Genomic DNA, 27,904 nt, shown 5'->3' on the forward strand with positions numbered 1-27,904 from the left:
AAATGCATCACAACTGCTTCAAGCTGAGTTACAATAGAAACCTGGGTCCATTTTAAAACAACCCCCCCCAAAAAAAAAAAACAAAAACGACAAATCCCCGGGCAGCTGGGTGGCTCAGACTTTGGCTCAGATCATGATCTCACAGCTGGTTGGTTCAAGCCCCATGTCAGGCTCTGTGCTGACAGCTCAGAACCTGGAGCCTGCTTCAGATTCTGTCTCCCCCACCTCTCTGCCCATCCTCCATTCTTTTGCTCGCTCAAAAATAAATGTTTCAGGGGCGCCTGGGTGGCGCAGTCGGTTAAGCGTCCGACTTCAGCCAGGTCATGATCTCGCAGTCCGTGAGTTCGAGCCCCGCGTCAGGCTCTGGGCTGATGGCTCAGAGCCTGGAGCCTGTTTCCGATTCTGTGTCTTCCTCTCTCTCTGCCCCTCCCCCGTTCATGCTCTGTCTCTCTCTGTCCCAAAAATAAATAAACGTTGAAAAAAAATTAAAAAAAAATAAAAAAAATAAATGTTTCAAAAAATTGAAGAAACAAATAACAAAAAACAAATCCCCAATGATGAAAAGGTTAAGATTGGCAAAACTAAGGAAACAAACAGAGGACTATGGTGGATTGTTCAGGAAATATTTACTCCCTCCCATTCCACCTCCATAAGAGAAGTACACTTATCCACTCTGTTGGTGTGTGGAATTTATGTGCCTGCTCCCCATAACTTTGGGCTTGATTGTGTGACTTGCTTTGACCAATGGATGATGGCAGATATGAGGCAACCTGAGACTTGAAATGCGCTAACAGATGGGCTCGACCTGGGCTGCTTCTCCCTTTCCTTGTGAGATGGTGCCCTGGGTAGCCCATGGTGCCAGAATATGAGAGACATGGGAAACAGAACCAACTCTGCCAAACTTCACATTGGCCAGCTCCAAGCTGTAAAAATGATAGATACATGCTGCTGAGGTTGTGATTGTTACACAGCAGCAGATAACCGATACAAGGGCCAAAAATTAGCTCATGCAGCAAATCCACTGGAAATAGCAAGGACCAGAAGAAGAGACATATGATAATAAGCAAATACAGGTGGAAATGAGAAAAATTAAAGCAAGTACAGAGGAGCTAACAAATGTGAAAGGCAAATGCATAACTGGCATCCTTGAAATGGGGAACAAACAACAAGAACAGGAAAATGTACTAAACATATGATTCAATAAAATGTCTCTGAAATAAAAAAAAAAGTAAATCTGCAGGTTAAAAAAATGAAAGGAGTCCGTACACGCACGCACTCGTCTGATCCTTACAGTGGGCCTTACAGTAACATGAGCAACAGCCTGTAACAAATTGGGGAAACGGAGGCAACAGTAAAGACAAGGTCTGGGCAAAAACCTAAGGTGAGACCTAAGTCAGCTTTACGCACAGAGAAGGCGTCGAGAACCGCGCGAGGCAGACGCGCGCTGGGCCCTGGTTGGAGAGAAAACCGGGTGCGGATTACCCAGGACCTGGACCCTGGAGCGAAAGCAGGAAATAATTGGAGGAGACGGAATGGATTTCCAAAAGGAGCGAGTGGGAAGAGAAATCCTGGAGCAGGATTTGCTCTGGACTTTGGAACGGAGTCGTAGACAAAGGCTACCAGCGTGCGGTGGCGCCTGCGCGTTGGGTTGTCTGGGTTTATTCAGGGAGAGACCGTTGGCCCAAACCAACGCAAGCGCATCCGCAGCCATGTTCTGGCTGGGCCGGAGGGGCGTGGTTGTGCCCCGCGCGCAAACGCACCGCCCGGGCCCGGGCGCTCGGCCTCCGCGCACCCGGTCGGCGGCGGGTGGGCGGGGCTTCCTGCGTGCCCCTGCGCTAGGGGATTGTGGGATAGTGGCGGACGGAGCCGGGCGTCGGAGGCCCCTAGCCGACTGCAGAGTCCGAAGACGCGGTCCGTTTGAGGGAGGGGGCGCCGAAGGAAGTGGGCCTCGGCTTCCGTCGGCCGCTCCTCAGCCCTGCGGCCTGTTCGGACTGCGGAGGACAACGCCTTCCCTGACCGGCCTTTGCTTTCCCGCGCGCCGCCGGGCCGGGCCAGCCGGGACCACTTCCCCGCTGAGGGCCTTCGCCGGCCTCGCGGCCGCACCGACCTCTCCGCGGCCCCGGTCGCCGGCGAGCCCCGGACACCCGCCTCCGTCCGCTCCCGGCCGGCGCTGACCCCCGGACTCTGGAGCTCGGCGCGCGGGGAGCCCCCTAGGCCCGAAGGCGCTAGCGCGAGCCCCCGCCGCCGCCGCCCCCCGCCCCCTCATACCGGGCCCCTGAGGCGGGGCCGGAGCCGCCGGCGGCGGGGCGGGGGGGGCGCCCCGATGAGCCCCGAGTGCGAGGAACCGCCGCCCCCCCGCGCAGGTGAGCGGGCCCCCGGGTTCCCCGTGGGTCTTTCAGCCCCCCCGGTTTCGGACCCCCCCCCCCCCCCCCCCGGCCAAGTTCCCTAGTCTCTCCTCTCGGCCTCCCGCCGGCCAGCTCACCTCCTCGGTCTCCCTCCGATTCCCCCACTCGCTTCCAACTTCCCCTCCTCGGACTCAGCCCCACACTCCTGGGACATCTCCATCTTTTCCTCCTCAGCTCCTTTCCCTGGAACACCCCCTTCCTGTCCTTAGACTCCCCGCCTCTGACCCTGCCCGTACCCCTGCCCCGGGCTCAGGCCCACTAGAACAGCAAGGCTCTCCCTGCTCCCTGCCCGGCTTAGCGTGTGAGGAGGGCTCTGGAAGCAGCCTGCGGAGCCAGCCAGGCCTGCTGAAGGCAGGCGGCAGAGGCAGGGGCCAGCCCCAGGCCCTGCCCTGGGGAGACAAAGGCCCTGCCGGACAGTCACAATTAGGGGTGTTGTGATGGAGGTGGCTCAGGGCCTGCAGGCCGCAGAGGAGGGGCTCGGGAGCCTGGCTCGGTGGCTGTGGCGTTCTCTGTCTGGGAGGGACGAGTAGGGGGTTGACAGATGGAGAGTGGGAAGAAGGGCCTTCCGGGTGGAAGGAGCAGCACGTGCAAGCCTGTGAAGGTGGGAACCGGGGAGTGGTCTGCAGAAGTGTCGGGAGCGGGCGGGTGGAGGGCCTTGGTGCCGCTGCCTGTCCAGCCCCTCGAATGTGATCTCCTGGTTAGGGTCTTTCTTGCTCGCTCTTTTACACACCTGAGCCTGGGCTGAGGCCACAGACGTTACCGTTCACTCCGGCCCCAGAGGCAAGATGTTTCTGGAAAGGAAGATGCGTTTAGGTGTGGTACCGGGTTCGGAGTGGTAAAGAAACTTCAGTGGTGTGTAAAATGGTGCTGATGTCAGTGTTCTTCTCACTCGGCGGCTCTGGGGATTCAGTGGGGATTCAGTGGGCCGTTTCGGGAAGCTGGACCCTCACGCAAGGCACAGGAAGTGCTCCAGCATCAGTAGCTTTTAGGAGTGTTATTACTAGGTTTGGGATTACGTGTTGCGGTGGCTCTCAACTTGGGGCGCTTGTGTCCTCCAGGGGACATTTGGCAGTGGCAGGAGGTGCCGATTGTTATGAGGAAGGTGCTACTGGTGGGTGGAGGCCAGGGATGCTGCTGGATGTTGTACAGTGCACGGGACAGCCCCCGCCACAGAGTATTTTCCAGCCCCAGATACCAGCAGTGCTGTGGCGCAGAAGCTTGGGTGTCGTGTACAGTTTTGCCTTATGTGCCCTGTTGGTACTCGTGAGTGGCTGTGTGTTCTGCGTTGTGTATTTTGATTTATTTTAGTATTTTCAGGGATTTTTGTTGGTTCATCTACAGTTTCTCTGCATCAGAGGAGAGCCCTCTGCTTCCCGCCTACCCCGATCACCAGCACTTTTTCAGGGTCTATGGGAAGTGCCTTCAACAGGTCACGCTCCCCCTCTGGACTTGAGGTGTTTTTTTAAATAAGTATTTCTAGCTGTGGGCCTGGCCTTATGCTAAGTCCCGGTAAGTTGGCATCTTGCAGAGGGAGGCAGGTGACTGAACAGGCAGATCCTGTCACAGAGCGCTCGGATGCTGTCACAGGGTGACTACGGAAGCTGTGGAAGTGTGGAGCAGGCCCCTAACGAAGTCAGGGGAGGCTTCTTGGAGGAAGTGGTGTCTGTGCTGAAGCCTGAAGGACCCAGGAGGAGCTAGTCAGGCCCAAAGAGCTGGAGGGAAGGCAGAGGGAGAAGCCAGCCAGAGGCAAGGGTGCCCACGAGCAGCCAGGTGTGGCGGGAGTGTTGAGCACCATGCGGGTTGCAGCAAGAGATGAGGTGAGAGAGGCCAGGGAGCTTTGGTGAAAACGAGAGGCCTTCCGGGCGCCCCTGGCTCACCAGCTCTCTAGGGCAGGCTCAGCACGTGGGGGGTGGGGACACGCCCTCCTTTCCAGGCCAAGCATGGTTTTCTCTTCGAACACCCGCTTTACAGAACTTCCCGTGGGAGGTGTGATCTTATGGTAACCGTGAGGTGTCTCCCAAGGGAGGAGATGGAGTCCAAGGCCACGGGGATTATTTATATTTGGAGAGGCAGGATTGGAACCCAGGCTGTTCTAACTTTGGATCTCCCTGGAACACTGACTCTGCTCCTCTTCGTGCTCCAAGGGCTATTTCAAAATCTGATACCGTTTTCCTTTTTTCCTTTGAACCCATAACTGATCCAAGTGACAGTCCCGAATGTGAGCTTTCAGGTCCCTCCTTAGTCGTTGGCCAGGGGCCTGCAATCTTCCAATTCCTAATTATTCCGTCTCCTGGGGTTGGACCCAAGTGGCCACCTCCCCTGGGAGAATGTGGTCTGGGGTGTCCCCCTAACTGGGGACCCCTCCCAGGCTTTCCCAAGCCATGGACAAGTCCCAGCTTATTGTCCTCTGTGGCTGTGGCCAGGTCCCTCCTTCCCTGGCTTCAGTGGCCCCTTGTCCCAAATGGGCATCCTGCTGCCTACCTTGCTAGGTCTGTGCTGGGTTCTGCATCCTACTCAGAGGTCGTGGGGTCGCCGTTACTGTTGTCCTATCCTCGGAATCGAAGTCCCCTACCCCCTTTCCAGACTTGGCAGAGAGCTGACAGTTGGGGAGACTTGAGGGAGGTGGTCTCATAGCCCTTGGTCCTGCTGAGCGCTCAAGGGGCTGAGGCCGGCCTTTCAGTCATGGGTTCTCTCCCCTGCTAGGTCTCGTGTGTCATCTCAGCAGCCTGTGGCCCTGTGATGGCTGAGGGTGGCGGCGCCTGCAGGCCAGAGACGGCCTCTGCCAGCGCTAGACCCTCCCCTGAGCCCCTGGGCCACTCAGGTGGCCACCCCAGACGCGCTGGCTTGCTGGGGCTTCATGGCCAGGGCAGGCGAGGAAGGGGTGGAAGGTAGAGGACCGGGCCCGGGCTCCCTGGCACCGACAGAGGTGGTGGAGGCCGATCGGCGGTGCAGTGGGGCCGGCGCTCTGGACCCTGCAGTCAGGCCCTGTCTGAGCCTGGGCAGGGCAGGGGCGGGGTGGGCAGGCTCCTGGGAGGGCAGCTGCTGTCACAGGCCTAAGAACAACACAGCAGAGCAAGAGACCCGCGGCGATGGTGCCAAGCTGGCAGAGAGAGAGGTGGTTTTCTTTTTTAATGGCTTCCTTTCTCATTTACAGTTTCCCCTTCTTCCGTTTGCAGCCAGTCATGGTTTTCAAACGGTTGCTAAAAACCAGTGGTAGTCACTTCCGTTTTCTTGAAGTTTGCTAAGAGTTGCACAGGGTGGGGGTGGTGGGGTGCGAGGCGCCTGCCAGAGTATTTGAATGACCTGGGTCGCTCAAGCAGGTGTGCGGAGAGTCTGTCTCTGGGCTTTCTGGTTTTGAAGCTATCACCCCGGGTTACTGTCCAGCTCCTTCCGTCCCGCTGGGAGTGTCTGGGCTTCGGCGGGGTCAGGGACCTACAGGAAGGGGCGACCAGCTGCCAAGCACTGCCGTGTCAGGACCACCTGCCTGAGCTGGCCGTTCTCACAGGACTCTTCCTGAGGGCTGTGAACGTATTTCACGGATGAGGAGATGAGGTTCCAGGATACCAGGTGCCTGGCCCAGGCTCACCCCATTAGAGTGAGAATGGACCCCCCCCCCCCCCCGGCCCATCCAATTCCTAGGGCTTCCAGCAAGTTCTGTTAAGTGGGAAGATGGGGTTGGCCATCAGGACTTGAGGTTGGAGTGAATTGAGAGTGTGTGTGTGTGTGTTCCTGTTCTCCTGTATCTCCATCTCTGTTCTGTGTGGAGCTTGAGACGTGATGCTTGTAGGCACCAGCCGCCACTCACTTGCGTGTGATCCTTGCAGCCTCTCTGATTTTTGGAGGAACGACCTTAGGTTCTGAGAGTTTAAGGGGCCACCTGGGTTCTGAGGCCCCTGGAGTTCATTCCCCATACCACCCGGCACCCTCCTGTCTTACGGTGGGCGGGCCCTCCCCCGCCCATCCCTCCCCACCTCTCCCCCCTTCCCCCCGCCCGCCCCTCCCCACCTTACACCGGCTCTCTGGAAAGCAGCTTGGGGAAGGAAACCCTAGCTGCTGTCCACAACCAACCCGTGGGAGAGCTTGGGGATGATGCCCTGATCCCGTGCCCTCTAACTAGGTGCTTTGGAAGTGGGCGGGTCTCAGCTTTGACAATTTCCGCCAGTACAGGATAGGGGGGCTGTCTGAGTCCTGGTTCTGCCTCTTGGTGGCCACGGCTCTGTCCCTGTGGGCCCCTGTCCCCGTGTCTGCCAAACGGGAATATTCACTCTCTTGTCTTGATGTGGAGCCCAGGTGCCCATGCTGGTGTGTAGGTTTTCAGGGGATGTTGTCTGGGCCCCATCCCCGCCCTGCCCCTCAGCTGTGGGGGGTCCTGCTTAGCTCAGGGATGTTGGGGGTGTGGAAGGGGGAACCTGTGCATGCTTTCTATGCTTCAGCTTTTCTGGCAGCTGGCGTCTGGTTAGCTCTGGGTGACTTGGACACAGAGTGAGGCCTGGCCCCGGCCCTGTCACCACAGGCTTGAGCAACTTCGGTTTTGTTTTTGGTAGTGGTTTTCGTTGAGATACAACTTATACGTCATGTGGTTCATTTATTTAAAGTGCACAAGTCAGTGGTTTCTAGTATATTCAGAGTTGCGCAGACATCACCGTAGTAGGTTTTTTTCATTGAGGTGTAACGGACAAAATTGTGTACATTCAATTTTAGAACTTTTGGGGTTTTTTTTTTAGATATGCTTTTCCCAAAAGGAAATCTCATATCCATTAGCAGGTGCTCCCACCCCCACGCCCAGTCTCCCCCAGCTCCTGAAAGCCACTAATCTGCTTTCTGTCTATGGGTTTGCTTCTTGTGGATGTTTCACGTTAAGTGGCGTCCTACAACACGCAGTCCTTGGTGACTGGCTTCATTCCCTGGGCTTAGGGGGTCTTTTGAACTCTCTGGTCTCCCCCTCACGTGAGTCTCCAGTGGAGAAGGAGGTGGTGTGCTTGCCACATTGAGCTCCTTGCCTCTCACAGCCTGGGTGGTGGCTGCCCCTCAAGGGGGTCCTGGCCCCAGGTTTGCCCAGCTCAGTGCCTTGGGGCTGGTGAGTCACCTGTGCCAGCCCTTAGTTTTCTGGCCTTTAGCACAAGGCCTGTCACAGACTTGTTACCCAAAGAGAGAGGACGTCCATCAAGCGTAGAAGGGTTTCTTGAGAAGGTCTAGGATCTCAGCAAATGGAGGGAATTGCCTGCATGCAAAGGAGAGTCGCTGAGTACTTTAGAGTGTGGGGGGTGATGTTCAATGTTTTCCCTGTCACACGGCCCGGGGGTGCACACTCAGCACCAGCTCAGCCCTCCCCCCTCCCCACCCCCACCTGTGACTGTGGTTTAACGGGGGGGGGGGGGGGGGGGGACATGGGAGGAGCGATGCCCTGGCAGATATGTCACCTGCTGCCTCAGAGAGCGCAGGGGCCTTATGACACGTGGGGGGTTGCAGACGGGGTTATCTTTCTGCTGCTATTTTGAACATAATCGAATCGTGTACCAGGTGCTGTGCAGGGTGCTGCCCCTGGGCGCTCACAGCAGCCTAACGAGGAAGGCTCTGCCTGTGCTGCCCGTCATCTGGTCAGGGCACCAGGGCACATGCACCGTGTGACAGCACACTGTCGTGCGGAGCGGGGTGCACATTCCAGAGCTGGTGGATGGAGGGGGTGCCAGAGCACTGCTTCTACCCTCTCGGGAGGTAGAGGCTTGGCAGGAGACCCCAAGGATGAGAAGGAGCCGGTTACTGGGACATCCCAGGCCGGCGAGGCAGCAAGAGCAGAGTTGCTAAGATCCCAGGCCAAGTGTGCTCTGCACACAGAAAAGCCGGTGTGTCCAGTGCGGGTGAGGAACTCGGTATGAGGGCAGCTGGAGGAGCCAGCTCACACAGGCCTGCAGCTGGGGCAAAATTTAGATGTATCTGAGAGCAGAGGGAAACTCTCAGGCTCCTGAGCAGACAGGACGTGGTCAGGTTCCGTCTTAGCAAGACGGTCCTGGATGCCTGTGGAACAGAATGGAGAGAGGTGACGGGGCCTGGTCGGGGTGAGGGTTCTGCAGGTTAGAGAAGCGCCCCCAGTGGCTGAGTGATGGGCAGGTGTGCAGGCTGTGCCTCCCTGAATTCAGAGGTGTCTCCTGAGTAAGCGCTAGACTTGGAGCTGAGTGTCCCGCCAAGCCCCCACGGACCGGGAAGGGGCCGGCCGTCAGAGTCTGGGTGAGGATGGCACAGCCAGGCCGAGCTGGCCCTGCCCAAACTTGGGCCTGAGCCTGCCCGTTCCTCTGTAAGTGAACAGGACAAGGCCCCCCGCCCGGAGACTTTACCTTCCGGGAGCTTGGGTGGACAGTCGCCTTTGTGCACCTCAGCATCCTCGCCTGTAAAATGGGGCCATCCATACCTTCTTGGGGGGCAGTCATGAGAGTAGGGAGAGATAAAGGCCAGACGGTCCTGAAAGCTGTCAGTACACAGCTGATGTGGGACATCAGTCTGGCATGTTAGGGAAGGAGCCCCCTCCATTCCTGTGATGCCGGGAGGCCTAGATGTCCAGCATGGTGCTGGGGCAGTGATGTCCTGCAGGGACCTCTTCAGGAGGGCCGGCCGCAGGCTGGGGGAGGCACACCCCTAAATGGCAGCTGCAGGATGACCTGTGAGGAGCCAGGCTGTAGCTTCCTTGGGGAGGCGCCGTGTAGGTGTGAGAGAGCCGGTGTGTGCCAGTGCTGTGGGAGTGGAGGTCCAAGGGGAGGCTGGGCTTGGCCCGAGCCGGCTGGAAGGCTGGCAGGGGCCCCTGGGGTCTCAAATGGCGAGACCCAGGGAGCCCTTTTGGGCTTCTGGCCGCGAGCGAACACCAGGCACTCAAGTTTGTGTTTTAGAAAAGTGGCCAGCGTGGAGTGGAGGGTGGAGGGCTAAGGGGAGAGTCCCTGTGTGCTGTGGGACAGGACCTCTGGGCCTGTGGGAGGGCCCCCCGCCACCCTGGCAGGGACCCGGTGCCTGCTGCCGTCTTGTATGGTGGTGTCTACTCCACTCCACCTGCCGCCGTCCTGAGCCAGGGCCGAGGAATCGCCAGGGCCCCAGATCTGGGATCATTGCAAATTTAGAGCCACTTGTTCCTGGGCACGGCGGGAGGGCACGGCGGGTGGGGAGGATGCTTGGAGGTGAGTAGTCTCCCGCAGAGGCTGGGAGGGAGGGCTGGGGGGGGGGGGGGGGGGGTGGTGTCTCGAAGGGACCGAAGCCATGCGTGTGCCGCTCTGCCCTGGCTTTGAGTCCTGGCTGCTTCCCGAGGGAGTCAGAGCCACTTTGTGCTCTGGGTCTGGGCTCCATTCCATGGTGGGTGGTGTGGGGCAGAGAAGGTGAGGGAGGGCCTCACAGTCCATCCTCGGTGGCCTCTGCTTTAGGTGGTCTTCACAGGCAGGTGACGAATGTGAGCTCTGGTCAGCACCTGTGTGGTGCTGGGGAGCCCCCAACTTTCCTGGGCATGAGTTGCCTGTCTTGCAGCAGGGTGGCGACGTGTCCTCAGAGGGGGCCACGGGTGCTCTGCGTGGGGGACTAGTGGCCTGGGAGCTTGGTGGCAAGTGCAGGGCAGGCCTAGCAGGAGGTCTGGACTGGGAGCCGTAGGCCTTTGTAGAGGCCTGGTTGAGTCCACGTGCATAGTGGGCTCAGACCCCCAGGCACCCAGGGAGTGCTCCCGGTGAAGTGCTCCTGGTCGGGGAGTGGGATGCAGCCTTGTCCTCCTCCCCACTGAGTCACTTACCCCTGTCCTGGTTCCTTTGGGCCCCAGTCAGCGGCTCTTCTGGGAGGGCCCCCTCCCCCGCTTTTCCTCTTCCTTGTCCCCGGCCTTGTGGGGGGGGGGGGGGTTGGGTGTGTTTGTGTGTGTGTATGTAGAATCCAGGCAACAGCCACAGCCTGGAGACATCTCAGACTTCCCTCTGCCGCCGCCCCACGCCCTGCACGTGGCATGGTGATTTGCTGGGCTGGCCAGCAGCCCCATGCTGGCGACCATGGGGCATTTGAATTTGTTCAAATACAGATTGAAGCGAGTCTGATGCCAGAGGCTCCAGGATGAGCACTGCTCCCACCCGTACTCTCAGGGTCCCTGCCCAGATTTGGGACCGTGGACACAGGCCCTGGACGGGGACAGGATCGCAGGGGCTCTGCACAGCCTCAGGGCTCTTCTTTGCAGGCCACGTGTGTGCACCCCCAGCCCCCCTCCCCCCCTCCCCCCCCCTCCGCCCCCGGCCCCCGGCCCCCGGACTTCACCCGCGACTGGGGGCGGAGGGCTGGTCAGGGCCATTGGCCTCAGGTGTGCACTACCCTCTGGACTAGAGGGTGACCCTGTCAGGCTTCCATGGTCATCCAGCAATAGGTGGCTGAGGTGGAGGGAGTGGGGCGTGGCGGGGCAGGGCCGGCAGAGGCGGGTGTGTGACAGGCCCCGCCCCCAGGGCGCCATGTTTTGGAAGTTTGACCTGCACACGAGCTCACACCTCGACGCGCTGCTGGAGCGGGAGGACCTAAGCCTGCCCGAGCTACTGGATGAAGAGGACGTGCTGCAGGAGTGCAAGGTCGTCAACCGCAAGCTGCTGGACTTCTTGCTGCAGCCGCCGCACCTGCAGGCCATGGTGGCCTGGGTCACCCAGGAGCCGCCCGCCAGCGGGGAGGAGCGGCTACGCTACAAGTGAGCCCCACCCCGTCGTCCCGGCCACTGCCCTACTTGGGCCCCGTGCAGGCGGGGGGCCGGGAAGCAGGGGTGAAGGCGGATGTCAGAGGTCACCTGGGGGTGGGCCTGGGAGAAGGGCGGTGGGGGTCGGGTCCAAGCTCAGGTTGACTGTAGCCTTGGGGGCAGTGGGGAGCCACGAGTGGGTTCTGACAGGAGGGCATGGGAAGGCAAGGATGGCCCCGCCAGCTTCCCTGACATTTGCCACCCTTTTTGGACGTGAACCCCCCAGGTACCCGAGCGTGGCCTGTGAGATCCTGACCTCAGACGTGCCCCAGATCAACGACGCGCTGGGTGCCGACGAGTCCCTCCTGAACCGGCTCTACGGCTTCCTGCAGAGCAGCGGCAGCCTCAACCCACTGCTCGCCAGCTTCTTCAGCAAGGTCATGGGCATCCTTATCAACCGCAAGACAGACCAGGTACCGCCGCACCAGGGCCAGGGCGGCGGGCAGGTACGCGGGCCCTGCTGGGTCGGGCCGAGTGACGAGCCTGACGAGCGCTGCCCCTCTGGCCCCCAGCTCGTGTCCTTCCTGCGGAAGAAGGACGACTTCGTGGACCTGCTGCTGCAGCACATCGGCACCTCGGCCATCATGGACCTCCTGCTGCGTCTCCTCACCTGCGTGGAGCGGCCGCAGCTGAGGCAGGACGTGGTCAACGTGAGTGTGGGGGCGGGGCCTGCCGGGGGGTGGGGCCTGCCGGAGGTGGGCGGGGCCAGTGAGCCGAGCGCCCCTCCTTCTCACCCCCAGTGGCTCAATGAGGAGAAGATCGTGCAGCGGCTCATTGATCAGATCCACCCGTCAAAGGATGACAATGTGAGTGTCCCCTACTCGCCTGCTGTTCCTCCCTGTGGCCCGGCCTCTTCCCTCAGATCTGCTCTTCACACCGGCTTTGCCCCCTCCTCCCTTCCTAAGAGGTGAATTGGTGAAGAAGGGAAGCTTTAGAACCTGGTGTGTGCATGCCCTTGAGTCTCTTGCTGAGAGTAAGAGGGGCCGGACCCACACGGACAGGGTCTGGTGAACCAGGACCTTGCCCAGCATCTGATGGGTCGCAGACTGGCGAGGGGCCTCGGGCTCTAGGCCCCCTCACTGCCAGCACCCCCCCCCCCCCGCCGGGATCCCTTCCCCGCCCCCTCCCCTGCTGACTGACCTGGCAGATAGACCCTACTTGTGCTTCAGAGAATCCATACAGAGGTTCCGCATCCTCACTGCAGCTCACGGGGCCTCGCCGTATCTTCCGGAGCTGCTGGCTTACAGAGCCGAGGCCCACAGGCGTGGGGAGTTAGCCCTGAGCATCTAGCCAGTATCTGTCCCTGTAGGGTGAGGGCTGTGCAGGCCTTGTGGCACAGGGGCTCTGAAGAGTGAGCGGCCCGTGGCCCGGGTGGGTCTGGGGTCTGCACAGGTGGGCCCTGGCAGCTGCTCAGTAGGTTACACTCAAGAGTTGTGTTCATGTTTCTCTCTTGGCTTTTCTTTGTAACAGCTTTGTTGAGATATAGATTACGTGCCATGTGGATCACCTATTTAGAACACAATTCAGTGGTTTCTAGTGTGTTCACGAAATTGTATGATTATCGCCACATTGTTTTAGAATACTTTTTCATTACCCCAGAAAGGAAATGCTGTGCTCATTAGCTGTCACTCCATTGCCTTGCGGTCCTCCAGCCCCCAGCAGCCACCAGTCTGCTTTCTGTCTCTGGGTTTCCTTTTCCTGGGCTCACTGTACGAATGGAATCACGAAATACATGGTTTTCATGACTGGCCTCTTTGCTCACCTGTGTTGTGGCATGTCAGTGCTCCGTCCCTTCCTGAGGCTGAGGAATGTTCCGGCATGCAGACACATCACTGGTATTTATCCACTCACCAAACTCTGGACATCTATCTGGTCGTTCCCTCCTTTGGCTATAGCAGATGGGGTGTCACCTTCTCCAGGAAGCTTTCCTGGGTTTCCCATTTCTTCATCGTCTGTCCTCTCCCAGCATTTGGTGTCTTCGTTTTCTTCCCTTGGCATTTGTTTCCCCATGTCTGTGTTTCCCCATGTCTGTGTTCCTACAGGCCAGCTGGTCAGCTCACGAGGGCCCAGCAGCTGGGCTGGTGTCCTCAGCTCTCTGTTTGCCTCCCCAGCAACATTCCAATGCGTCCCAGTCCCTGTGCGACATCATCCGCCTGAGCCGGGAGCAGATGATCCAGGTCCAGGACAGCCCAGAGCCTGATCAGCTGTTGGCCACCCTGGAGAAGTGGGTTTGCGGGGCAGTTCCCAGGCCCAGGGAGGGAAACTGTCCAGAGCCCTGCACCCTGACCCCGCCGTGTCCCCTGCCCCAGGCAGGAGACGATCGAGCAGCTCCTAAGCAACATGCTGGAGGGAGAGCAGAGCCAGTCTGTCATCGTGAGCGGGATCCAGGTGCTGCTGACCCTGCTGGAGCCCAGAAGGCCAAGGTGAGGGGGGCCAGCCCCCCCCAGGTGGCTGAGCCATCCCTCAGAGCCCTGCCTTTGCATCTAGAGGTGAAACTCATGGGGACATGGCCTCTACAAGGGCTGGCCCCTTCTTGGTGGTCACTTAGGGTCCCGGGAAGAGAGTCCTCTGCTCATATCTGAGGCCAAATAAACCGCCTGTGGCTTGGAGGTAGCTGTCTGAATCCAGGGGCCCTTCAGGCAGGTGGTTGCCTGAGACAGTGGGGCCTGTCCTGCACAGTCCCTGAGCACCCGCCCCTGGTCCTTGCCCTACCCTTGCCAGGGAAGCAGTTTTTCACTCCCAGAAGTGCCACACGTGTGCGTATCCATGCACACAGGTCCTCTGTCCTGTCGCCTACCGCAGGTCTGAGTCTGTGACCGTGAACAACTTCTTTAGCAGTGTGGACGGGCAGCTGGAGCTCCTGGCCCAGGCGACCCTGGACAGCACCACGTCCAGTGTAGGCGCCCTGCACGCCCTGCGCCCACGCCTTGGCCGTTTCCACCAGCTCCTGCTTGAGCCCCCCGAGGTGGGCTGGGATGCCGGGGAGGGAGGGTGGCCCCACATCCTGGGCAGCGCTGAGCCACCCCTCTGCCTGTAGCTGGAGCCGCTGCGTACTACGTGGGGCAGCCTGGCCCCACCACTGGGCAACACCCGGCTGCACGTGGTCAAGCTGCTGGCCAGCGCCCTGAGCGCCAACGATGCAGCCCTGACCCAGGAGCTCCTGGCACTGGATGTGCCCAACACCATGCTGGTGCGGAGGGTAGGGGGGTGGGGGGCCGAGGGGGTCAGGACTGGGCGGGGGCCCCTGGGCAGGGCTGGGGGCAGAGGGCAGGTGGGGGGCCTCGGCGCCAGCCTGTGCTTCCCCCACCCAGGACCTCTTCTTCCACTACGTGTTCAACAACTTCCTGCATGCTCAAGTGGAGTCGTGTGTGAGTGCCATGCTGAGCGCTGGGCCTCCTTCCGACAGTGGCCTCGAGACACCTGCTCCAAACCCCGTCGTGAAACATGTGAGCTGGGCTCCCAGGTCCCCTTCTCTCCCCTCCGGTGGGCTCTGCCCCAGGTCTGCCTGCTGGGCGCCTGTGCGTGCTGGGGGGTGGGGCTCGGCCTTGTCTTAGGTCTGTTTTCGAGAAATGGGGGGTGATGGTGCAGGTAGGTGCAGGATGTGGTGTCCTCAGGGCAGCGGGTGTCCTGGGAGACAGAGGGATGGCCTCCCTGGATCTAGCCCAGGGCCTCAGGGAGGAGCTGTCCAGCAGCACCTCCGTGGGGGTGGGGCTGGAGGGACGCAGGGGAGGAGGGGCGGAGTCTGGCCCCGCCCCCACACCCACCCTGCCGTCCCAGCTGCTGCAGCAGTGCCGCCTGGTAGAGCGCATCCTGACCTCCTGGGAGGAGAACGACCTCGTGCAGTGAGCATCCCCCGGGCCCCCTGCCCCCAGGGGAGGGCGGGGCAGGGGCAGGTGTGGCCAGTGTCCAGCTTCGGCCTCTGATCTTGTCCAGGTCTGCAGGGGGCCCTCGCAAGGGCTACATGGGCCACTTGACAAGACTGGCCAACGCCCTGGTGCAGAACGCCGAGAAGGGGCCCAACGCTGAGCAGCTGGGGCAGCTGCTGAAGGGTGAGGGCCTGGGCACACCCCAGCTCTGGAGGGCAGGGGAGGACACCGTGGGGCCCCTCACGACCTGTCCCCTTCCCTCGGAGCAGACCTGCCCAGTGAGCAGCAGGAGCAGTGGGAGGCCTTCGTGTCCGGACCCCTGGCAGAAACTAACAGGAAGAACACAGTGGACCTGGTGAGGCTCATCCTCCCCTCCATCGGGGTTCTCCCCTGCGCACACCCCTCCGGTCCTCGCCCCTACTCGCCCATACCTCCCCGCCCTGGTCCTCACCCCTATCCGCCCACACCCTGCCCACCTTGGTCCTCACTCCTGCCTGCTCACCCGTCCCAGGTGAGCACCCACCACCTGCACTCCTCCAGCGACGATGAGGACGACCGGCTCAAGGAGTTCAGCTTCCCGGAGGAGGCGGTGCTGCAGCAGGTGGGCTGCGGGGCGGGGACGGGGGCTGGCCTGCTCCTCCGGGCCCCACCCAGCCCCTGACCACCGCCCCGCCCCTCCTCCGCAGGCCTTCATGGACTTCCAGATGCAGCGCATGACCTCTGCCTTCATCGACCACTTTGGCTTCAACGACGAGGAGTTTGGGGAGCAGGAAGAGAGTGTGAAGTAAGTGCGCCCTCCCTGACAGGGTGGGGGCACGGGGCCGTGGGTCGGAAAGTGAGCACTCACCTGCCCTGTGGCTCCTCCTGCCATCTTTCCCATCTTCCCTGGTGTGGGTGGGGACAGGCCTTGTGCCGAGCTGGGCCTGAGCTGGGCCGTGTGGAGCTTCTGGGATAGGTCCTCGAAGCCGGAGTGGCCCCCGCATCCCCTCACCTGCACAGGCCCCAGGCTGACAGGCCCCAGACTGACGGGAGAAAGTCTTTCAGTGACTAGTTGTGCTTCTTTGTAATTGTGGTGTAATAATATTTTAACTTGGTGTTGCCGTCGCCAACTTTCTTCTTTATTTCCCGAGCTTTCCAGCACAGGTATTTGTTGCTTTTATAGTCGAGAGAAGAAAATTAGGATTTTCTAACATCACGTAAATTGCATGAGCAACCTAGTGGCAGCAGTCGGAAGGTAGCAGAGGACCAGTGGCTGAGCGTCACTTGGGGGGGCTGGGGGGCCACGGATGTCCCTGGGTCGGGGGCAGCTGAGCTGAGGTCCCTGTCTGCGTTTGCTTCATCGCTAGCAGTGTGTTGGGTGCTTCTTGGGTCGTGTCCTATCACGTGCCCACCATCCTCCTCTGCTTAGGGCTCAGGAGCCCCGTTAGAGCTGGGGAGACTGAGGTGCGTGTTGGCCGGTGTGGGAGCAGGATCACTGCTGCGTGATGGGCACTGGCTGGCGACTGGGCTGCCTCGCCTATGTGGACGTGAGCTCTGCGTCCGCTGCTACCCTGCCCAGCTCAGTGCCCGGTGCATGGATGACCTGGCGGTTCTGGCTGTGTCTCCGAGCCCTGGACCCTAGAGAGAAGACCCCGCCCTGGTGGAGGACGGTGTGGGGACTACCAGCTGTCCTCTTGATGGAAACTGTTGCCTCCACCGTCACATCGTTTCCAGTGGGGCTACAGACTCCTTTAAAAAACCTTGAAAGCCATGAAGCATTCTAGGGTGGAAGGTAGATGAATATTTTTAGGATGTTGGAGCTGAAGACGTTGCCCGGCAGGGCTCAGGCTGCCAGAGTGGACTGCCCAACCGGGACCAGCTCCGCGTGTCTGGGTGGAGAGGTCGCGAGGACACCGCGTGGGCGTGTCTGCTCGGTGTCAGGAGCTGGGACAGCGCTCCGATCACTGACCTCCATTTGTCCACAGATCTTCGTGGCAGTGTTTCCTGGGGGGAGGGGGGCACGTGGTAACGTGGGAAGTATCCGTAATGCGGGGGACGGACAGGTGTCCGACGCCGCCACAGAAGTGGGTGAAGGACACGAGGCGGAGACTGGCGGGAGGAGACTAAGTGACGCTCCCGGCAGCACCTTGTGTTGGCATCGAAAGCGCGTGCGCTCACTTCCCTGGAGCTGGAAGTGTTTCGTGGGGCTTTCAGAAAGGGAGTTGAGCAGAGGGAGCTGGGTGTCGGCCCCGGGAGCGGGGTGAGAGGCGTGAGAGGCGGGTGGGGTGAGGCGAGTCCCAGCCCCAGACTCGCCGCGCTCCGGCTGGGGCTGGATATGCAGGCCGTGTGTGCTGTGGCCTGGCGCTGGGAACCTCTGGCTCTCTCTCCTCAGAGACGGGAGGGATGACGACAGCCCCCACTTGTGGCCTGTGGCCACGGTCTCATTCGGTTTTGTTTCTTTGGTCTCTGCTTAAATTGCGTGCGGCTGCCCCAGCTACCAGGGGCCCAGGGCAGCACGGGGACAGAATAGGGAACAGACAGAGTAGGTGCCGTCCGTCAGAGTCGGCACACGGTTGCGTCTCCATTTCTGACCGTGCCGTGTTGGGTCCAGTCACCGTGGGCACTAGACTGTCTCCCCAGGGAAGCATGTGCCTGTGTAAAGAGCTCACCTCGACGGTAATCTTTACGCCTTAACGGGCGTTCCTGTGTGAGGGCTGAGACAGGAGATGGAGGCGTTCTGTGCTCCACCTCGAGATGCCCTGACGCGGCCACTGCCTCACTGCTGTGGTACTTCCCTCCTAGCGCGCCATTCGACAAGACCGCCAACATCACCTTCTCCCTCAACGCCGACGATGAGAATGTGAGTACCCCCCGTCCCTGGCCGTGCGGGGGTGGGGGTGGGGGGTCCTGCAGACAGTGCCTCCCACCCCAGCCTCCCACCCTGCACCCCACAGCCCAATGCCAGCCTGCTGGAGATCTGCTACAAGGACCGAATCCAGCAGTTTGATGACGAGGAGGACGAGGACGAGGATGAGGAGGAGGGCCAGGGCTCCGGGGAATCTGATGAGGAGGATGGTGCCTGGCAGGGCCGCCAGCTGGCCAGGGGAGCCCGTCTGGGCCAGCCCCCGGGTGTGCGGTGAGTCCTCTCCACCTCCTGCAGCCGAGAGCCCGGCACGCGGGGCGGTCGGGCCCCCGAGATGTGGTTTTCGCCCGTTAATGTGGATGAGAAGCGTGAGAACGTGGTGTGTATTAGGTGGGGCACTTCGGTTTTGAATGCCAGAAACCCAGCTAAGCTGAGGTCGGCTACAGAGGGAATAGGGCAGTGGCTCGTGTGTGGCTGGAGAGAGGTGGGTCCTTGAGGAATGGCTTGGTGCAGGCGAATCTGTCTCTCCGCTCCGTTGTCCCCATGTTCGCTCTCGTTCAGGTGTCCCCATAGAGCCACTGACGTGGCATTGGTATGCCTTCGCTCCAGTACAGGAGAGGCGGTGATGGTGTCTCCCGTACAGGCTGTGACCAGCTCTCTGCACACCCCAGATTCGTGCCTTGTGAACAGGTGCTCAGGGCCTTTGTCCCTGTGGTTTCTGGTTTGAGGATTACACTGTGTAGTTTTAACTTTCTCGTGCACGGCCCCCACGGACACCCCTTTGCCAGCACCCGGATGAGGGAGTGGAGCCATCCCCGTGCCACTGTGCCCCCTGAAGGTGGCGCTGTCCTGACTTCCTGCCCTATAGATTTTGCCTCCTCCTCCTACTTGTGAGGTCTTCACACACACACACACATCCCCCCTCCCCACCATGGCTGTGGTTGTGTTTCACTTCTCATCTGCTGGGTGTGCTGTTGTGTTACTGGCTGGGCTGGTGTGTACTTGTGTGTGTCCTTGAACACCCCAGTCATGACTCACCCCATGTTCTCTTCCAACAGTCTCACAGTTAGGTTTTTGATCCCGTGGCGAGCTGTGTGTGTATGGTGTGAAGTGGGGGTCCAGCTTCCTCTTCTCTCTGTGTGAATGTCTTCCCAGCACCTCTTGTCGAAGAGACTGCCCTGTCCCCACTGAATGGACCCGGTGCCCTTGTCACACACCATTTGACTGTATGTGTGGGTTTATTACTGGCCTCTTTGGTCCATTGGTCCTTATGCCAAGACCTCCTTGTCTTTAGGTTTTTTTTTGTTTTCATTAAAAAAATTTTTTTAATGCTTGTTTATTTTTGAGAGAGAGAGTCAGAGTGTGAGGAGGGGAGGGGCAGAGAGAGAGGGAGACACAGAATCCCAAGTAGGCTCCAGGCTCTGAGGTGTCAGCACAGAGCCGGATGCAGGGCTTGAACCTACGAACCGTGAGATCATGACCTGAGCTGAAGTTGGACGCTTAACTGACTGAGCCACCCAGGCACCACCCCCTAATTTCTTTTGTTATTTTAGTGAGAGAAAGAGAGAACATATGAGCAGAGGAGAGGGATAGAGGGGGACAGAGAATCTTAAGCAGGCTTTATGCTCATCTCAGAGCCTGATGTGGGGCTCAGTCCCATGACGGTGAGATCATGACCTGAGCTGAAATCAAGAGTCAGACCCTCAACTGACTGAGTCACCCAGGTGCCCCATCCCTGTTTTGATTACTGTCGTGTTGTATTAAGTTTTGAAATCAAGAAGCGTGAGGACTGCAAGTTTGTGGTCGTATTTCAAGACTGTGTGGCCTATTCAGGGTCCCTTGGGATTCGGTATGAATTTTAGCATCAGCTTGTTGATTTCAACAACTGAAGCCAGCCAGGGTTGAGCGGGCCCATCTGGAACCTGTAGGTCAGCTCAGGTTGTGCCCTGCGAGCCCCATCCCATCCTCAGTCCGTGAACACGGAACGTCTTCTTTCTATTTGGGTCTTTTATAGGGTATACGTTTCATGCTTCCTGTGTTAAATTTATCCCTACATATGTTACATAAGTGGAATTTTGAGATTGTCACAAGTGTACAGAAATAGAGTGGATTTTTGTACGTCGACGTTGTGTTCTGCGGCACTCGCTCTAACAGTCTTAGCGGATTCCTTGGGGTCGTCTGAACACAGTCACGTCATCTGCAGTTAGAGCTTTACCCCTCCTTTTCTGATCCGGATGCCTCTTAATTCGTTGTTTTGCCTCCTTGGCCTCCAATATGGTCCTGAGCAGAAGTGGAGAGCAGCCCCGGTCTTGCTCTTGCCCTTGGGGAGCATCTGGGCTTCCTCCACCTTGTGTGATGGTCCTTGTGGGTTTAGGAGATGCGCTGCCACCCCCCCCCCCCCCACCCCCGCCCCCGACTCTGGAAGCTCCCTTCTGTTCTCTCTTTGCTGAGCGTCTGCGTTTACTCTCAGCTGCGTGCAGATGGGTCCCTTTCCAGTCGGTAACCATTCACACCATGGTGCATTCGGCATCTTAGGAGCCATGTCATTTCTTAACCATTCCCCAGTTGGCGACACATAGGCCAGTTGGGCTGTCCCCCGGGCTGGGGTCGTGTGTCAGTCAATACTTAGAGCACAGTTTTGGAGCAGCCGCTCCGAGTGTGTGGTTGGAGGGAGAGTGTCAGGTCAGGGGTGGGGGCGGGGAGGCTGTTCGCGTTAAGGATGGGCTTTGGCATCTTCTCACCCCATGGGCCCCGGAAGGCCCTGACCTGCCTGTGCTGTGGCTTCCCTGCCGCCCCCACTCGTCCATCCCTTCTGTCGTCCCCGGGTAGTCAGGACACCTGGCTATGTCTCAGCATAGCCGCTGACCAGTGGTTTCCGGGCAGGAGTGGAGGCAGCACAGACAGCGAGGATGAGGACGACGAGGAGGACGAGGATGACGGTGACAGCCGAGCGGCCGGTGGGAGGACCGGGCCCCCCTGTCACCCCGGCCCTGGCCCCCAGCCTCCAGGTGGGTGAACACGACACGCAGGGTGGGGCATGCCGGGGCGCACGTGGGGTGTCCGCCTGCCATGCTCACCCCTCCCTCCTCCCTCCCCCTGCCCAGGCCCCAGCTGGCCAGCCACCTTTGACCCAGTGCCTACAGACACCCCAACCGGCTCCCGAGACTCTGGGGAGAAGGAGCCGAGCTCTGGTCCCCTTGCCCCACAGGGGCCCCTCGGTGTTCCCCGGGACCTCTCCGCCCTGCAGCTCAGGTAAGGCCTCAGCGGGTACCCAGTCCCTGGGCCCCTGGGCTGGAGCGCTGACTCCAGCTGGCCCTTGAGCTGTTCCCCCCACCTTGCCCTCCCCCCAGGTCTCAGGACCCCGCGTCCCCCTCAGCACCTCAGGAAGCCACAGACGGCAGCACAGTAGCGGAGCCCTCGGGTGAGCGTCGCCTGCCCAGCCCCACCGCCCACCCCGTTGTCCCCTGGCCTTGCTCATGCCCGACCTCGCTGAGCTCAGGTCTTCTGGCCTCTCTCCGCACAGCCCCCTGCCAGGCCTTGGTCAGCTTCGGGGACCTCCAGGCCACCCTCAGAGGGACACGCTCCACTCCCAGCTCCTTGAACAGGTGAGCGGCTCGGGAGACAGGTGGAGCCTGGCCCCTAGGTTGGTCCTGCCCTGGAGTTGCTCCAAATGGCCCTCAGAGGACCCCCCAGGTCTGCACTGCTGCCTCGGGGCCTCGTGGCGACTGAGGGTCTGCTGCTGTGCCTGCACCCACGTGTGGATGCCACAGAGGACCCTGGAGCCCAGGGCCCCAGGGTTGGGAAGGCTCCCAGAAGCAGGCAGGCGGTGTGCAGAGCTATCTGGATCTCCTCCTGCCTGGTGGCTCCCAGGGGTCTCTGATGGGAGGGTCCACCCTGGGCTGTGCACCTCTTAGGGGTGGGAGGGTCCACAGGGTATTGGTGATGGGAGCCCCACTGATGATCCGCCCTCTACACACAGTGCAACCAGAGACCCTGCTACCTCCGTCCCAGCCCCCGCGGCCTGCCAGCACCCCCAGACCACAGAGGGGGAGAAGAGCCCAGAGCCCTCAGGGCTCCCCCAAAGCCAGAGGTGAGTGTGGTGCAGCCTCCCAGGGCAGCCGGGGTCACGTGGGGGAGGCACTAACCTTCCTACATCTGTCTCCTCTGACAGTGCCCAGGCCCTTACACCACCTCCGATGTCCAGCGGCTCTGCCCCGGGAGGGCCAGCATCCCTGGGCTCCCAGTGAGTGGTGAGGGCTGGCTGGGGAGCAGCTGGGCTGGGGCTGGGTAGGCGGGGGGCTGCGGGGGTGGGGGCAGCGGGCTGCTCACCTGGGTCTCCCTCTTGGTTCCCAGGTAACTGCCTGGTCCTGGTGGTGGCGGCTGAATTCTCCGTACTCCACGTGGACCCGGCCCAAGTGGGGGCAGGGCGGGTCCCACGATGGCCCTGTTGCCCCATCACCCCCTCCCCCCCATCTGCCCCCACGTTCTCTCCTCTGGACTCCCAGGAGCCTGGTGCCAGGGAGACAGGCCCCTACCCACCCCCATTTGCACTGAGAAAAGAAATTATGGAGTTTTGTCTCCTAGAATAAAGATACAGAGTCGAGTAGAGAGAAAGGAGAGAGAGAGACCTATATTATATATTATATAGAGAGAGTGGGTGGGTGGAGAGCCAGGAGGAGGCCAGGCGGGCGGGACAGCGGGTTGGACCTTCATCCCATCCCGAGGACATTGCCCCCCCCCCCACGCCCCCAGCCTCCGGTGCAGATGCCCACACCCACACTCGGCTCAGGTCCGCCTCGGGGGAGGGCCCGAGTAGGGGCCGTGCCTTTGCCCAGACCCTTGCCCTGGACCCTGCACTTTGACCCGGGCTGGGGGCTAGAGGACCCCTGCCCGGCCCTGCTGCCTCTGTAGGAGCTGGCAGTCCCCATCCGAGGGGGTCTCTTCGGGGACATTCCTGTGGGGCCCTGATGCACTCACTGAGACTTCCGCACCTCCCATGGACCCCGGGGCGGGGGGTCGGCAGGGGTCTGGCTGGGGTCCCCTTCCCATGCCCGAGGGTCTGGGGTCCAGCCCAGCTGCCAAGTGACCTTGTCCCAGCTCCCCCTCCCCAGGCTGGCGTGAGTGTGCGTGTGTTCGTGCCCAGCTTCTATTTCATATTGCAAATATAAATAAATAAATACAGTTTAAGATTCCCACTGAGACCTTGAGTTCTGGGACTCGGGGAGGGGCAGCCCGAGCCGTCCTTGCACTGTGGCCTCGCGACCCCAGGTGTGGCCCGCAGAGCGCAGTTAGGCTCCTGGACCTCCTTGCTCTGCAGAGGGTGGGGTCACTCGGGCTCAGCGCAGGAGGAATGCCTGGGGCAGAGGGGCAGACCCCTGCCCAGCCCTGTCTGGGACCTGGTCCCCACAAGGTCCCCTGTCCTGGGGTCTCTGTGTGTCCCGGCTCCTGGCTCCACACACAGGTGGCAGGTCTATCCCTGGCCTTGGCAGCGGTGGGCGGGGGAGCGACACGGCTGGGTGACCTTGCAGAAGCCCCTGAGCCTCAGCTCCTGCAGTGGAGCAGAGGGCGTCTGAGGTGGCCAGCCAACCAAGATAGGTGGGCACCTAGCAGTTCATGCCTTCTGAACTAGAAGTGAGGGACAGGCCAGGTGCACTTGCTGATGTGCACAGGAGCCTTTGTTCCGATGACTTCCAAAGCTGCAGACCAGCTCAGCAGTGATGACCTTGCCCAACCCGACACTGGCGTTCGCTCCTTCAGGAGGGTGCAAGGAGGCTGGTGTGGGGGCCGTCCAGGGCACGGGGAGGGCTTCGGGGTCCTGAGCGGGAGCCGAGGACCGCGTGTGGCAGGGAGGCCAGAGTACAGGGGGGACCCCCCAGGCAGTCTTTTGGGGGACACTGGGTGGGCAGGTGCAGAGGGAGTTTCCATCCAAGGTGGTCCTGCTTCCCGAGACGGGGTGATGGGGCTCCGCTCCCCTGCTGAGGCGCAGGGAGTCCTGGGCATAGGGGAGGGTGTTGGAATCCTGCCCTGTGCTTCCTGACTGGTTGGGCATGGGGAGGATGTGAAGGGCACTTAATGACCACACTCGGGCCGGGGGTGGGGAGGAGGCAGGTAGGGGGGTGCGCAGAAGGCAGGTCTAGCGGGTGAGGACAGGGTGCTGTGGGGGAGGAGGGACCCCTGGGTCCTGACCGGCACCTTATCGGCGGTGCCAGGTGGGGCCATCCCCAGGGCGGAGGAAGCATCTCCCTGAGCCCTGTTATCAGTCCCAGAGTCCACAGGACGCTCCTCGGGTTAACGTGTAACCACACGCTGTCCCCTCCACCCCCAAAGCCGCCTGTGCCCACATACGCACCAGTCTGGGGGGTCATAGGCCGACATGGACGCCTGGGAAGAGGGTCTGTCCCAAAAGCCTTGCTTCTCAGTCCAAGTGAGAGATGGCGGGTGTGGGAGGGGGTCTGGCCTGGGCACCAGGGGACCTGAGCAGCGTGGAGGAACTGGGGGGTCCTGGCCCTCTCGGGGAGGCTGGGATCTGTGAGGTGGGATGTCCCGGTCCCTGAGCAGCCCCCACAACAGTGTGGCTGGGTTCGGGGCGGGGAGGGAGGGGCAGAGTGGAAAGCCCCCACACCCGAGCCCCGGCCTGGGTTGGGCTCAGTGACTCCCTTGTCCCCCAAAGCAGCTGCACCTGTGCAGGGGGCTGAGCCCGTTCCTTCTCACCTGTGCCATCTACTTCCTCCTCTGGATCCCTGAAGACCAGCCGTCCTGGATCAGCGCCCTTGTCAAGTGCCTGCCCGTCCTGTGCCTGGTGGTGTTCCTGCGGGCGGCGCGCTCGGACCGGGGCTACAGGGCGCTCCTGCAGGGGGCCCTCCTGTGCTCTGCTGTGGGGGACGCCTGCCTCATCTGGCCTGAGGCCTTCCTCTATGGTGAGCCCACGGGCACAGGCCCCTGCCCTCGCGGAGCTCTCGTTCCCCTGGGGGGGCCGGGCAGCGTTCCCTGAGGAGGTGTGCGTTGTGTGGAGGGAAACAAAGGGGCTGCACGTGTTGCAGCCTTAGCTGGTCCAGGACGGCCTCACCAAGAAGGTAACGTCTTGAAGAGGGTGCAGGAGCCACCTGAGGAAGGATGGGCCAGAGGGACCAGCAAGTGCAAAGGCCCTGGGGTGGGAAGCTGCTGGCGAGTCAAAACGGGTGGGTGGGCAGGCGGGGCCGAGTGGGGAGCAGAGCAAGGTGGGGAGTCAGCGGACAGTTCTAAGCAGAGTGAGGATGGAATGCAGCATGTTTTAAGGTCACTCCGGTGCTCGGGGAGAAGCGAGACCTGCACCGGGGAGGCGGGTACCATAACCCCAGCAAACGGGTGCTGGGGCCAGGGTGGATGCTGGCACCTGGGGCGGGCCTTCCCTCAGGCTCTGCACTTCAAGGTGGGGCCACGTGGGGAAGCGGGCCCACCAGGCACCACCCCCCCCTGTCTCCTCCAGGCGTGACGGCCTTCACCGTGGCTCACCTGCTCTACCTCTGGGCCCTCGGCCTCACTCCTCTGCGGCCAGGCCTCCTGCTGCCCATCGTCCCGGCCTTCTTCCTGTACAACGGCCTTGTGCTGCTGCACCTCCCCCCTGGCATGGCCCCCATGTTGGTGACCTACTCCCTGGTCCTGGCGTCCATGCTGTGGCGCGGCCTGGCCAGGGGCGGGAGCGCCCGCTGGGGGGCCCTGCTCTTCACACTCTCGGATTCGGTGCTGGCCTGGGACGCCTTCGTGCAGTCCCTGCCCCACGCCCGCCTGGTGGTCATGACCACCTACTACGCCGCCCAGCTCCTCATTGCCCTGTCCGCCTTCCAGAGCCCCAGGCTCAAGTCCCGCTGACCACGGCTCGCACGAGCAGGTATCGGCCCCCTCCCCTCCCGCGAGGCCCTGGGCCTCCAGACTGACTGGCCTGGCCAGAGAAACCCCTGGGGGACAGCAGCCAGGCTCCTGGACTCCTGTCTGCAGGGGCCGGTCCACCCAGAGACACTTGAGAATCCCCCGTACCACCAAGTTCCTGCCGCCTTCCCTCTGGCCTGATTCTGGATGCCAGACCCCTCAACCACACCCGCGTCGGGGGGACCCGCCTGCCTGCCACCTGCCTCCCATGTCCACCTGCCCCCTTCCCTCTGGCCCTAGTTTGTGTCCAGAAGTAAAGTGCCCGCTGGGATGGCGCCATCTCTAGTATTTGGGCAGGGGCACCGGGGGAGGGCTGCCCACAATGACAACAAACGGTCCTTTCTCTTTTTCTTTCGTTAACAAACATACCGTCTTAACCGTTTTTGAATGTACGATTCAGTGACATTAAATACATTCACAGTGTTGTGCACTGAATCTTTCTTTTTAAATTATCATTCTTGGGGTAAAAACTCTCACCGTGAGGTGGAGCCCGCGTGGCCCATTTTTAGGTGTCCGATGTAGTGACGCTAACCTCACGCGGGCCCGGTGCCTGGGCTTATGAGACGTGGAATCCCCCCAGTGCGCCAGGGTCAAAGTGCGTCCGGTCCGCCCCTCGGGGAGTTCCAGACCCAGGTGGCACCTGGGGGAGGGGCCTCACGAGGTCAAAGAAGGAGACCCCAGGGAGCGACTTCCAATGCCAGCACTCCCTCAACGGGGGTGAGCAGGCCCCTTCGGTCAGGGTTTGGGGTGAATACCGAGAGGGGAGTCACGATCACGTGTGCTGAGCACCACGAAGTTGTCCGTGCTCAGAAAACACGCCTGCACGTGTGACGCGTGTTATGTCAATGAAGCGTGTGCTCTCCGTTGCGCGTTGAGGGACTCTTACAGCAGTGGGGAGACTTCTACATCCACGCTGTGCTTTGGGGGACCCCCAGGGCCCCTCCCTATTTTAAGTTTTTATTTTTTTAATGTTCATTTATTTTTGAGACAGACAGAGACAGAGCATGAATGGGGGAGGGTCAGAGAGACAGGGGAACACAGAATCCAAAGCAGCAGGCTCCAGGCTCTGAGCTGTCAGCACAGAGCCTGACGCGGGGCTCGAACTCACAGACCGTGAGATCGTGACCTGAACCGAAGTCAGACGCTCAAGTGACTGAGCCACCCAGGTGCCCCTTAAGTTTCTATTTAAATTCCAGTTAGTTACCTACAGTGCGGTATTGGTTTCCAGTGTGCGACATAGTCGTTCCACACTCCCACACAGCACCTGGTGCTCCTCACAGGTGCACGCGTTAATCCCCGTCACCTGTTTGCCCCATCCCCCCACCCCTGGTGACCACCAGTGTGTTCTCTTAATGTAGTTAGGAGACTGCTTCTTCATTTGTCTCTTTTTTCCCCGCTTTGCTCGTTGCTCGTATCTTTAAAGTCCTCATATGAGGGGCGCCTGGGTGGCGCAGTCGGTTAAGCGTCCGACTTCAGCCAGGTCACGATCTCGCGGTCCGTGAGTTCGAGCCCCGCGTCGGACTCTGGGCTGACGGCTCAGAGCCTGGAGCCTGCTTCCCATTCTGTGTCTCCCTCTCTGCCCCTCGCCCGTTCATGCTCTGTCTCTCTCTGTCCCAAAAATAAATAAACGTTGAAAAAAAAATTTTTTTTTAAGTCCTCATATGAGTGAAGTCCTATGGTTTTTGTCTTTCTCTGACATATTTCGCTAAGCATCATACCCTCCGGTTCCATCCACGTAGTTGCAAATGGCAAGACTTCATTCTTTTTGATCGCCGAGTAATAATCCATTGTATATAGACACCACATCTTCTTCATCCACTCATCCATCGATGGACATTGGGGCTCTTTCCATACTTCGGCTATTGTCGATAGTGCTGCTATAAACATGGGGGTGCACGTGTCCCTTCGAAACAGCATTTTTGTGTTCTCTGGGCCCAGCCCTATTTTTCCAATCTGCCCCACCTTCAGGCCAGGGTCCCCACTCACCCCCTGCCAGATAAGTCATGCATGCTGGGGGGCAACCCGGTCAGGGGCGAGTGATCTGGGGGCTGTGACTGGCCCTTCCCAACCTCAGAGGCCTGTGGGCCTGTGGTACCTCCCTTAAGCCCTTGCCTCAGGCCTACTTGCGGGTCATGGTCACGCTGCCCAGGTCCTGGGTGCTCTG

General features: G+C 60.6%; 2 protein-coding genes across 6 annotated transcripts; both read left to right on the forward strand.

The window, feature by feature from the left end:
* The first annotated feature begins 1,837 nt into the window (after positions 1 to 1,837).
* On the forward strand, positions 1,838 to 23,030 carry PPP6R1 (protein phosphatase 6 regulatory subunit 1). Of its 4 annotated transcripts, XM_040465316.1 has the most exons (24): positions 1,838 to 2,363; positions 10,850 to 11,082; positions 11,354 to 11,540; positions 11,640 to 11,777; positions 11,868 to 11,933; positions 13,239 to 13,351; positions 13,437 to 13,550; positions 13,930 to 14,092; positions 14,165 to 14,317; positions 14,439 to 14,573; positions 14,905 to 14,969; positions 15,061 to 15,176; positions 15,263 to 15,348; positions 15,505 to 15,594; positions 15,680 to 15,777; positions 17,775 to 17,832; positions 17,927 to 18,108; positions 20,719 to 20,843; positions 20,940 to 21,087; positions 21,186 to 21,256; positions 21,359 to 21,440; positions 21,815 to 21,925; positions 22,007 to 22,078; positions 22,189 to 23,030. In XM_040465316.1, exons 2-24 carry the CDS (start codon positions 10,856 to 10,858, stop codon positions 22,190 to 22,192), a joined length of 2,604 nt encoding a protein of 867 aa, XP_040321250.1. In that variant the 5' UTR covers positions 1,838 to 2,363; positions 10,850 to 10,855; the 3' UTR covers positions 22,193 to 23,030. The 4 variants fall into 4 exon arrangements, with proteins under 4 accessions (XP_040321250.1, XP_040321251.1, XP_040321248.1 ...); XM_040465317.1 differs by lacking the exon at positions 1,838 to 2,363 and having other exon boundaries at positions 10,716 to 11,082; XM_040465314.1 differs by lacking the exon at positions 1,838 to 2,363 and having other exon boundaries at positions 22,007 to 22,085.
* A 975-nt stretch (positions 23,031 to 24,005) lies between these two features.
* On the forward strand, positions 24,006 to 26,175 carry TMEM86B (transmembrane protein 86B). Of its 2 annotated transcripts, none has more exons than XM_040465321.1 (3): positions 24,006 to 24,259; positions 24,506 to 24,752; positions 25,301 to 26,175. In XM_040465321.1, exons 1-3 carry the CDS (start codon positions 24,209 to 24,211, stop codon positions 25,681 to 25,683), a joined length of 681 nt encoding a protein of 226 aa, XP_040321255.1. In that variant the 5' UTR covers positions 24,006 to 24,208; the 3' UTR covers positions 25,684 to 26,175. The 2 variants fall into 2 exon arrangements, with proteins under 2 accessions (XP_040321255.1, XP_040321256.1); XM_040465322.1 differs by having other exon boundaries at positions 24,007 to 24,259; positions 24,509 to 24,752.
* Positions 26,176 to 27,904: the final 1,729 nt, after the last annotated feature.

Source organism: Herpailurus yagouaroundi, unplaced genomic scaffold (assembly GCF_014898765.1).
Source record: "Herpailurus yagouaroundi ecotype Mexico unplaced genomic scaffold, PumYag 557, whole genome shotgun sequence".
NCBI classification, from domain to species: domain Eukaryota; kingdom Metazoa; phylum Chordata; class Mammalia; order Carnivora; family Felidae; genus Herpailurus; species Herpailurus yagouaroundi.

Excerpts from the sequence above, each read along its gene's own strand:
- PPP6R1 (XM_040465316.1), top strand. The coding sequence starts at position 10,856 with ATGTTTTGGAAGTTTGACCTGCACACGAGCTCACACCTCGACGCGCTG. Across the intron at positions 11,541-11,639 it reads TCAACCGCAAGACAGACCAG|CTCGTGTCCTTCCTGCGGAA; the intron begins GTACCGCCGCAC and ends TCTGGCCCCCAG. Across the intron at positions 14,574-14,904 it reads CAAACCCCGTCGTGAAACAT|CTGCTGCAGCAGTGCCGCCT; the intron begins GTGAGCTGGGCT and ends CTGCCGTCCCAG.
- TMEM86B (XM_040465321.1), top strand. The coding sequence starts at position 24,209 with ATGGACGCCTGGGAAGAGGGTCTGTCCCAAAAGCCTTGCTTCTCAGTC. Across the intron at positions 24,260-24,505 it reads AGCCTTGCTTCTCAGTCCAA|CAGCTGCACCTGTGCAGGGG; the intron begins GTGAGAGATGGC and ends TGTCCCCCAAAG. Across the intron at positions 24,753-25,300 it reads GCCTGAGGCCTTCCTCTATG|GCGTGACGGCCTTCACCGTG; the intron begins GTGAGCCCACGG and ends TGTCTCCTCCAG.